This window comes from Leptonychotes weddellii, chromosome 1 (genome assembly GCF_054177405.1).
Source record: "Leptonychotes weddellii isolate Sample4059 chromosome 1, ASM5417740v2, whole genome shotgun sequence".
Taxonomy (NCBI): domain Eukaryota; kingdom Metazoa; phylum Chordata; class Mammalia; order Carnivora; family Phocidae; genus Leptonychotes; species Leptonychotes weddellii.
This window is the reverse complement of record NC_138369.1, coordinates 51,141,582-51,152,553: the sequence shown is the minus strand read 5'-3', so window position 1 is coordinate 51,152,553 and position 10,972 is coordinate 51,141,582. Positions and strand designations below refer to the sequence as shown.

The 10,972-nt window shown below is 50.6% G+C and overlaps 1 protein-coding gene across 5 annotated transcripts in view; it reads right to left on the bottom strand.

Annotated features, from left to right (window-relative positions):
• ZXDC (ZXD family zinc finger C) overlaps window positions 1-10,967 on the bottom strand; it is a 39,748-nt gene extending 28,781 nt beyond the window's left edge. For 4 of the 5 annotated variants that reach the window (XR_014146111.1, XM_081823160.1, XM_081823171.1 and 1 more), the window contains exons 1-5: window positions 9,957-10,967; window positions 7,330-7,482; window positions 7,155-7,233; window positions 6,076-6,206; window positions 1,004-1,174 (exon numbers count right to left, since the gene is read on the bottom strand). Coding sequence is in view for 4 of the 5 variants with exons in the window: in XM_081823160.1 (XP_081679286.1) it covers window positions 1,004-1,174; window positions 6,076-6,206; window positions 7,155-7,233; window positions 7,330-7,482; window positions 9,957-10,920 (1,498 nt within the window). In the remaining variant the exon portion in view is untranslated. The remainder of the gene's footprint in view (window positions 1-1,003; window positions 1,175-6,075; window positions 6,207-7,154; window positions 7,234-7,329; window positions 7,483-9,956) is intronic. The other variant, XM_081823174.1, reaches the window with a different exon arrangement.
• Between the last annotated feature and the right edge of the window lie 5 nt (window positions 10,968-10,972).

Sequence of the window (10,972 nt, the reverse complement as noted above, 5' to 3'; positions counted from 1 at the left end):
GACTGCCTTTGGCTCAGGTCATGATCCTGGAGTCCCGGGATCAAGTCCCACATCGGGCTCCCTGCTCGGCGGGGAGTCTGCTTCTCCCTCTGACCCTCCCCCCTCTCATGCGTTCTCTCTCATTCTCTCTCTCAAATTAAAAAAAAAAAAAAAAAAAGTTGAGGAAACCGAAGCTTGAGGACCTGTGCGTCGCCTGGAACCCCCCGCCGGGAAGTAGCTGTGCCCCCAGGGCTGGTGCTGCCTATCACCCAGGTGGCAGGGAGGCAGCATGCTCAAGTGACCGTAAGGCTAGCGAGGACTTCCCCGGCCAGGAGCAACCCCACGGCACCCCAGACAGCAGGGTGGTGCGAGCTCCAAGGCAGAGGCACCACAGAGCCACCCAGACCCCTCAACAGTCTACCCATAGGGCTGTGCGTGCAGTCTCAAGAGGCAGACCGTCAGTCCCTTGCCACCATGCAGCCAGATGACCAGGCCTTCACGTGCCCAGAATCCCCGCTCCAGACTACGGCTGTGGTTCCCTCACCCCCTTCCCCTACCCAGGCCCTCAAGCCCCGCCCCCGCTCACAAGGTGAAACACTGCTCTGCACAACCGGACAGAGAGAGGAGTGAAGACAGAAACAAGGGAGGGGCAGGCTCAGAATTCAGGACAAAGGTCATAGAGGGAGACAGACTTGGGAGACATATGCTAGGAAAAGCCAAGTAAAACACTAAAAATAAATAAGTAAACAAACAAATAACTGAATGCTCCTCAAGGGAAGCACTTCAGAGACAAGGGAGGAATTAAGGGTCAGAGGCAAGTGGCAGAAGAGTCCAAAAGATGCCACTAGGCTTGGCAGCCATGGTCCATGGGCCAGTAAGACTTCACTGTGCTCAATTAATTTAACCTATAACCAGACAACTTCTGAAGAGGGCAGAGGAAGGAAGGACATGCTCCGGCTTCTCTGACACATGTCAAGCGTACACATCTTTGCAGTGTCCTAAGAGAGAAGTAAACCGAGCAGACCTGGGCGCCGGCTATGCTGTCGGACCACATGCGCCTTCATGCTGTGCTTGGAGGTGAAGAGTCTGTTACAGCTGGACACCGGGCAACGGCTTTTCGGAGCACCCACGTCCTGCAGGTGTTTCTTGGAGTGAATGTAGAGGCTGCTACGGGCAGAGAACCTGGCACAGCACCCTGGAACAAAAAGACCGATGAGTGGTAAACCTGAGGATTCCCAAGAACCCAGTGCTGACATTTCCTCCCATTGGAATCATAAGACAATGCATGCCCATGCTCCGGCCACTGGCCAGGGACAGATACAATACGCCTTAGGGCAGCATCACAAATGTAGGGGCCAAGGCAGGCTGCCCCCAAGCCAGGCCTTTCTGGCAGGCAGATTATGCCAGCTGGAAACAATCAAGGCCCAAAAGACTCGGGAATAAACTTTGACATCCCTCTGCCTACTGTCTAAAAGAATTTAGATGGAGGACATGCTCCAGGAAAAAAGCTACCACCACAGATAACTACATTATGATACAAACTAGGTATGGGGGACAGGGAGGACCTAGCAAGGCCTGTTTGATCAAAGTCTGCTCTGTGTCCCATTGTTTCTGTGGGCCAGCAAACACTTGTTCACCAAACATTTACTTGTTTTCATTTTCCTATGAAATGCTTTCCTTCCCTCTGAAAGTCCCAGGTCCCTACCCACCCTTCTCTTTAGCTCAGGATGACATATATACTTCATTTTACCTGTCTCTGGAATCTCATGTCTGTGTGGCTTTTCCATACATATGAAATTAAATTTTATTTTCTCTTAATCTGTCTCATGTCAATTTAATTTAGTCCAGCTAGAACAACCTTGAAGGGCAGAAAAAAATTCTTCCTCCCTGACACAAGGAAATAAATTTGAAAGCAAACTGCATTTAAAAGGACACAGCAAGTTCCCCATCAGTTGTATAGAAGACACATAACCTTGACAAGTTAACTCTGGGCCTGTTTCTTCACCCACTACACAGGGTTGCTGGGAAAACTAAGTCAAATTCAGTGTTAAACAGCCCCTTAAAAGTTCAATTGCTAAAAATTTGTACCAATTATCTGTACTTAGCTACTACTATAAAAACTGGAACCCTATGACATTTAGAGTTGGAACTTCTCTCAACAGATCACCAAAACCAATTCCTCTCATTTTACTACTGAGAAACTGAGGCCCAAAAGAACCAAGCAAATGACCCTAAATCAAGAGCACAAGTGAAGCCTGGAGGTGGCACTGCCTTGCTGACAACTCAACGGCTTAGCCAGAGTCAGTAAGATCACAGACCTGCACGTATGTGTCAGGTGGGAAAACAAGACAAATTAAAAAATACCACCACCTTCCTCTTGGCCTAACCTCCCACTGCTGAAACTCTGCACCACAGGGACACACAGAGGGGAAGCACGGTTCTAGGCAGCTACAAGCTTGTGACTTGGTAGGGATGTGTAAACAATCAGCTGTCCTAACAAAGGGCAAAATAAAACCAGTGCTAGTGCCATGGAGTGTTCTAGAAGCAGAAGAAACAGTGTACCTCTTGAGAGGAGAGAAAAAAGATTTCAAGAGGTGGGTAGCATTTGAGCTGACTGGGTCTTGACAAATGGTAGGGGCCACAGAGCAGAGCAGGAGGGTGTGCAGGCCGAGGCACTGCCATCCAAGGCATGGAGGCCACGAAGCAGGGTGGGCAGAGCTTGGACTCTGGAGCCCAACTCTAGCTCAGACCCTACTGGCCATGTGCCTTATTTATTCTTTCTGGGTCTCCTTTTCCTTTTCTGTAAAGTGGGAATGACACCCGTCTCACAGGGGTTATGAAGACTACACGTAAACTATTCCAACCTACAGAGTGCTCGCACAGTGCCCACTGAAGTGGAGCGAGCATCACGGCACTTGTGGCAGCTTCTTGGGATGGCGAGGTGGAGCTGCTGGAGTCTAGGGCCTGGGGGGAGGCCTATTTTAGGAAAAGAGGCTATGAAGACAGAATATGGCCAGATGACTAAGGGTTTTGGCTGCCTCAGAGGAGTTTTGAACTTATTTCATTTTCAAACAAAGCTTCCAGCTTGTTTCCAGGTCAGGCTCATGAGAGAACATTTGGAAAACACACGAGAACAGACGCCTCCAGGCTCACCCCCAGGTGCACTGTCTGCAATGTGTGCTTTGCTCCACATGGTGCCCAGGGGTACTCTGTACCTGCCATGTCCCTCGGCCCCCTTTCCAGATGGGACTCCTCCACACAGACTTAACTGCTTTGCCGAGGACAGGGGTCAACCACAACAGGGATGTCTGCCACACTCGTCAGCAGTGATTTCCATTTTAAAAAATACTTGCTAACTCGACAGAGAACAAAATATTCTTCATTTTCATTTGTACATCCTTTGATGGCCAGCAATGTGACCATTTTTCCACGTGTGTTAATGGCTGTCTTTTCCTAACTGCAACAGTATCTACACCGAGATCTGTATCCATTCTTAACAAATCAAAACTATTAATACTAGCACCCCACATTTATACCAAGTTACCCCCACCCAGAGGAGGGGCAGAAGCAGCCCATCAATGACAAACACCATGGGAATCTCCTCAACTCCCATCTACCACTTACAGGAGGACCACACACATCTTCCAACCTCTACTCTGTATGCCTTGACTCTGTAAACACTGCCACGGCATATGAGAGGTGACGCCGCTGCGGCCACCACCATACACACACACACATACACACACGCGCGCGCGCACGCGCGCAGTCCTCACTCGACCACCCTGCCCTCCCCCATACACACTCACCGCTGTGTGGCCCTACCCTCCCTGTCTCCTCCAATTACTATGAAAAGATGGGTGGTGACGATTCTTTGATTTTTTTGTTGTTTTTAACTTTTTATTATGAAACATTTCAAACATTACAAAAGCAGAAAAAATGGTCTAGTCACCCATATTCAAGAATTATCAACTCTCATTAAAAAAAAAAAAAGAATCATCAACTCTCAGCCGACCCAAAAAAGGGTCCTAGGATCCTCTCCCGAGGCTCCTGCCCTCACCTCCACTCGCTGGAGAAGCGCGCTCTTCAACCAAGCACCACTGGTCACCCCATCTGCACCTGCCTCTACCAGCTCGACATGCTCAAAGTTCTCAAGCTTCCAGTTACTGCAAGGCAGAAACCACCCCTCCTCTGTAGCCAGCTACCACCCCCTTCCTCTTTCCCTCCCTCACAAGCCACCTCCTGCCTTACCCTACCCCACCACTCAAGGCACTAGAGCAGGGCTCTGCCTGAGCTACTCCACCGAACCTTGACCCTCACCCTGCAAGACCTCACTGACCCTGCTGGAGGAGCCCATGGTCCTCACCAAACTGCCGCTCCTCAGCACTCAGGACGGACCCTCTCCTTTCCCAGACATCCTCCTCTCTTGGCTTCAGTGCTACCAAGGCTACACTCTTCCCATTCCTTCTTAGGCCCCTGCCAGGGCACCCCTTCTACTTTTCCACCTGAGTTTGTGGCGGTCCCCAGGGTTTCTGTCCTAGGCCTTTCTGGTTTAATAGCAATGGTAACAATGGCTACTGCCATAATAGGGCCCTTTCAAAACAACCCTGTGTTACGACCACTTCAAAGATGGGGAAAAGAGGCAGAGAGTGCTTGAGCCACTTGTCAGAGGCTACAGAGCGACTTAAGCGGCAGGCTTTGGATTGGGGTCCAGGAAGCCTCAGGCCTTCAATCACCACACTCCTCCGCCCCTCTTCAGCGTACACCAATCCTTGAGCGCTGCATCCACCTCCATGGCTTAGATCATCACCATGTGCTGCCTGCCAGCCCACCTCCTCACCAACCCCAGCAAGCAGTACATCCCTGCCTCCTGAGCATCTGAACTTGGAAAGCCTATGGGCACCTAAAATGCAGCACATTCTCTTCCTCCAACCACCAGCCCTGTGTGCCTACCTCAAGTGAGATGCTGGATCCAACTACTGCTTCACCCAAAACCCCTACTCCCAAATCCATCACCAAGCACTGCTGGTGCACTGTCTAACTCCTATCTCTCTCATCTGTGCCCTCTCTCCCTTCCCACTGCCAAGCCCCAGTGCAGGTGCCAATCATCTCCCCAGGAAACCAGACTGAGCCTAAAAACTCAATCATGGTCCCATCACTCCCCTGCCCTGAGCACCCAGCCTGCTGCTCTCACCATTCTGGGAGATGCCCCTACACTGGCCTCGCCGGCCTCCTCTACCCCTGGATAGCTCTGCCTCCTTCTTCAGCCAGCTGGGAGACCACTCCCACGCCCCCATGCTCTAGGAGCAGTCTGGGTGACCTGTGTGTCCCCACAGCACCCTACAGGTACTGGTCTACCTGGTGTGCCCCAACTGGAGCTCTGATGACAGGAGGAACTGTGTCTTGGTTAAACCATCTGTATTATCTTCATGACATTCTAGGAACCGGTCTTGGCTTCAAATTGGTCTTTATTATCCCTTTTCCAGATAAGGAAACTGAGGCCCAGAGTAGGTGGCCTGAGATCATCACCTGAGGGAGGGGGGAGCCAGGAATGAGACTCACAAGCACACACTGACCTGCTCTGCCCTCCCACACACCTGCAGCACTTACAGTAGGCCAGCACACACGAGCCACGGAGCACACTTCTGCCCATGAATCATGCCTTCGCTATGTAGAGAAAAAACATCTGAATGCCCTTTTTAAAAAGCTAGCCTAACCTAACTGCTGTCCAATCACAGCATGCACAACTACCATTTACTGAATCCATGATAGGTGCCAGATGCCAAAACAGGCATTTTTCACAGCTTATTTCACCTACTCCTCACAACCACCACATTAAACAGGTAGTAACTAGAGCCACAAATCTGGCGAGTGCACTTCAGAGCCAAGAGTCAAACCAGGTCTGATCCTAAAGTCTGTTCTTTTCAATACACTGCTCCCAAGATAAAACAATTAACTAAAACCGGCCAATTAAATCTAATGCTGCAACTTACACTCACCTTGTCTTGAAGCAAATAAAACTTACCTTTAAACAACTTAAACTTACAACAACATGGACACATGCTAGTTTACAGCTCAAAGTAATATATTAAAATCTACCTTCCACGGGACACTCGAATGGCTTTGTGCCCAGGTGGGTGATGCTATGGCCTTTCAGGTGCTCTGCTCTCGTGAATGACTTCCCACAGCCTTCAACAGGGCAGGTAAACCTCCGGTCGTCATCATGTTTCCTGCCAGAAGAGAAAAACAGGGAACAGTGATTATTCACACAACCCAGAGATACCAGACCTCGGAGGTGATTCTTTGTTTAAAATTCTGCAAATTACAAACTCTTAGCATTTAAAGAAAATGATCAGTACATTTCAGAAAATCTTAATTCTCTCTAACCCATGTGGACAGGTTTGCAATTTAGCTAACCCTGTAATTAGAAATTCTACTTTAATGACAAGGCTGACTTGAGACTCAGACACATCAATTAGTGCTGCTTCAATCTAGGAACACACAGCTGGGTCCCAAACGTATTGATGAAGCTACTTTCAATGTTTAGAAATTCTGGTAACAAACAAGGTTTCCAAGCTGCAGAGGGCAAAGAGAAACATGCACAGAAAATCAACTGCAATGCTAAAAGGACCCACTCAAGTCCCTGCATAAACACAGTTCTTTCCTAAGTACCACTGTTATACTTAAAACCCCTCAAATCCCCAGCTGTGCAAGCATGGACAAACCACCCAACCCTTCTGTGTCCCAATGCAAACCAGGAAAAGTAAGAACATCAAAGGCAGAGTCATTGTGAAGGTTAAAGGAGACACATATGTAAAGTGCTGAACATCACCTGCACACAAGCAAAGCCCTCCAAGGACATCGTTATCAGCATGGAAATTTTCTAATGACATCATGAAAGCTTCTTCCACAATGTTAACTTTTTTTAAATATTGAACTGTATATGAAATATGCAAATTACATTTAAAAACAAGTATACCTAGAAAAACTGACATTAGGTGATCAGATTCTGAGTGGTTTTCTTTTTACAGCTTTCTGAACTTTCCAAACTATCTATAATGGGCTCCCTTTCTTATAACTTAAAAAAATCAACAGGTATTTAATCCATAGGCTTCTGCTACTGACAAACAACTCATTCATTTCCTATACGGCTAATTCAACCAAAATGTAAAGATTACCTTTTGTGTCGTAGGAGTTTAGACATGCTGGTGAAGGTCCAGCCACAACTGTCAGAGTCACAAATAAAAGGTCTTTCACCTTAGAAAAAGAAAAAAATTACGCCACATAATCATAAATGCAAACTACCACAAAGACAAATCTTAGGTGCAAATGCTCTATTCTCTAGCTCATTACCTGTATGACTTCTCAGGTGAATTTTCAGGCGACAGGCTTTGTCATATTGTTTGCTACACCCAGGAAAGGAGCAAGAAAAGAGTTCTTGTTCCCTGAAGTGAGCTCGGTTATGGGAAAACAGAGCACTCACTGTGATGAATGTCTTCTCGCAGCCTGAACAAAGAAAACACAAACCCTGCTCACTGGTGTGACAAAAATCACATAACATAGCTAAACTAGTCACCCCTCCAGGACACTATTCACACTGAAGCAAACAAGAAAGAAAATGAGTCAGAAGCACCTCCAGAAAGTTACAACCACCTTTACAACCATTATTGTAATAGTGGCTAAGGGCAGCCAATAAGCACACGCAGGTCACCTGCTGTGATACGACTTAGATAGGAAGAGAATGTTCAAGGGAAAGTCCTCCAATCACAGCCATGTGCTCTCCGTTTCCACAGCACAGATCTTTCTTACATTTTGTGAACTCAAATGTCAATGCTGTCTGTGCGAGACCAACGAAAATCCAACAAGATATTAGATACTAAGGAACAAGGATTCTGTCTGGGAGGGCTGAACTTGGAAGGGCCATAAACCACTGTTCTATCCGAGACTTTGCCCCTCCACGTGATACTGTGTTCTCCAAAATTACAAATGTCCTCCCTGACATCCTCTGCAAAAGGCAGCAGCCCCCGCTGTCACCTCGCTTCTCCTTTTCCTTTTGCTTATTTCACCAGGGTTCCCTGCTGTGAAAGGAGGCTACCAGGGTCGTCTTCATTCACATGGCCTTTTCCTTCACTCCCATCTTCAACCCCAGTTGAGCCACCAGAAAAGAGCCTACCTCAGCAATCCCCAGACTTTCCACATCAATAGGTCTCCTTTAACAAAAAGATTCAGTGCTTAGAGTAGAAAATACCAGGTTGCAAGATGCTGACCAGGTATCTTTGTGGCAGCTCTTCCCAGAGTCTGTAACATGCTACCATCGTGCCTATACACCACCCGGCAGATACACACTGCACATCAAAGCACTAGCCCCAAGAACCCTACTTACCCTTGCAACACTCAACTGGGAAATGCTCCTCTTCCTAAATGCCCGAAAATCATCCTCTTCCTCCTCTTTGGCATAAAACTGCCCTCCCTTCCCACCCCCTCATTCCCTATTTTGGGCTTTGGTGTATTCACACACTCCAACAGGTAAATCGCTCTGCCTTAGCAAGAACCACCCTCCCTGCAATCAACAGTCAAGCCTTTTGATCCTGCCTCTGCAATCTTGCCTACGTGGAACCCCCTCACCATTCCCACTGCCTCAGCAAACTCAGGTCTAGAACATTTAATGGGGCTTCTTCACTGGTCCCTCTCCTGAACCCACCCATCCTGAACACTACTGATCATCCAACCCAAAACTCCCTGATCTTCCTAGTACTATAGTTGGAATGATGCTCTTTGTGCATTTTACTAGGGAGCAGTCTATAAGCCAGATTCATAGAGTACAACTGAGAAACGTTCTGAAACAGTGGTTTAAATCTATATTCTCCACAAAGAGGGATGCACAAGACCGTTCACAAGCATGTGGGAAAAAAAATATTAGAACCTATTAATATATTTTTCATTTCACCCTTTCAAAATCCCTACTATATTTAAGTGTATTTTCTAGCAAACACATCACTATGAGAGCACTGCACATATATGATGCATCAATACACACGCAGGGCACATGCTAGGCACACAGTTGAGGTTCTGTTTTAATGAAGAGGACACGGAAGGTCCCTCGCCCTCTACTGGACCCTCCCACACCCTTCCAACTTCACTCCCCACCTCACACCACCACCACAGCCCGCATTCCCTTCCTTGGCTTTGCTGTGTCACCCACCAACACTGCCTTCCACCCCAGCTCAAGAAAGCCAACTCCTTCCCAGGCAGGAATCTTCCTCCTGTGCCTCCCCAGGCACCTAAATCTGCCTCTCCTGGCAGAGTTCACTGTTTTGGAACCTGCATTCCCTCCTACTGCAGGCAAGGACAGAGGGGAAAGGACCCTTCACTGGATTTTACCCACATTACTGGGCCTCAGACTCTTCATCTGTAAAATGATAATTTTTAGAACTTCCCAAAACTGTGAAGTCCAAAGAAAATAAAAGCATAAAAGGCCAGAAAACTGCAATGCACCACACACCTGTGACTATCCCCTCAGGGCCTTAGGGTGTTGCATCTGGCCAGATTCATCTGTGCCACCTAAATATCTGATAATTAAATGTCTAACTGATGAGAGACCTAAGAAAACAGACACCTGACTCATAAATCAATTCTCTAGGAAGATGCTTTATCACTTCATTAACCTGAAGCACCTCTAAGAGGGACCTGTTGCCTCCACCGCGGGAAAGGAAGGCTGTAATTCTTAGTGCTACCTTTGTCGAAATCCCCACAGCAATGCAGGGTTGAAGTGTCAAATCGAAATCACCTGAAAAGAACTGGAACACAAACACCAGAGTGCTCCGTTCCCGCCCCTCACTCTTGGCCCACGGAATTTAAATCCTGCTCAACTGAGCAGCCGAAGGCAGGGCGACGCCGCACCCACTCTGGGCGACTGAATTTGGACCTGGGGCCCCGGGAGCCCCCCGAAGCCCGCCCGCAGGCCCGTGGTGCGCGGTTACCGGGAAAGTCACACTTGTAGGGCCGCTCGGGCTCGAAGTGGGTGCGCTGGTGGGAGCTGAGTTTGGCGTGCGTGGGAAAGCGTTCGGAGCACACCTCGCACTTGAACAAGTTCTCCTGCTCGTGGCCCTTCATGTGCGCCTTGAGGTTGTACACGGTGGTAAACTTCTTCCCGCAGCCGCCCACCGGGCAGCCGAAGGGCCGCAGCTTGTCGTGCGACTGCAGGTGCCGCTTGAGCTTGTAGGAGGTAGTGAAGGCCCAGCCGCAGCCGTCCAGGGGGCACTTGAAGGGCCGCCGGCCCTGGCTGCTACCGTGCGTCAGCAGGTGCACCTTGAGCTGGTGCTTCTTGGCGAAGGAGAGCGCGCACTGCGGCTCGGGACAGCGGTAGCCCGGGGCACCAGAGCCGGGGCCCTGGGGACCGCGGCGGCCCCCGGCCGGGCTCGCGGCCTCCTCGCCCGGCGGCGCGGGCGGGCCCCGGGGAGGCTGGCCGGGCTGCGGCGGCGCGGCGGCCAGCGTGAAGACGCCGTGATCGAAGCGCACCAGCAGGTCCTGGCTGTTGATGGTGACGGTGCCCGCCAGGGCCGCGCCGGACCCGGGGGCGGCGGCTGCGCCGCTGGGGCCCTGCTGGGGGCAAGGGACTGGGCTCGCGCCAGCGCCGGGCCCGACCTCCCGCCGCCCGGGGACCTCGGCCGCGGCGCCGCGCGCCACTTCCAGCAGCACCACGAAAGAGTCGCCACCGTCTTCGGGGGGCGGGGGGCTCGACCCCGGGGCCGCCGACGCCGCCCGGGCCTCCCCGCGCAGCGGCCCCGGCCCGCCATCTTCGGGGCCCCGCAGCAGTAACAGGCGGCGGCGCGCGGGGCCCGGGCTAGGCGGTGGCCCCGGGCCTCGACGGAGTCGGCCGGGGCCGCCGCCGCCATGTTGGGCTCCGCGCGCGGTCGGGGCGGCGAGCAGCTTCGGAAGGTCCATCTTGGGCCCAGCCGCGGCGTCTCAGCCGCCGCCTCAGAGGAAGCGCGGTCCG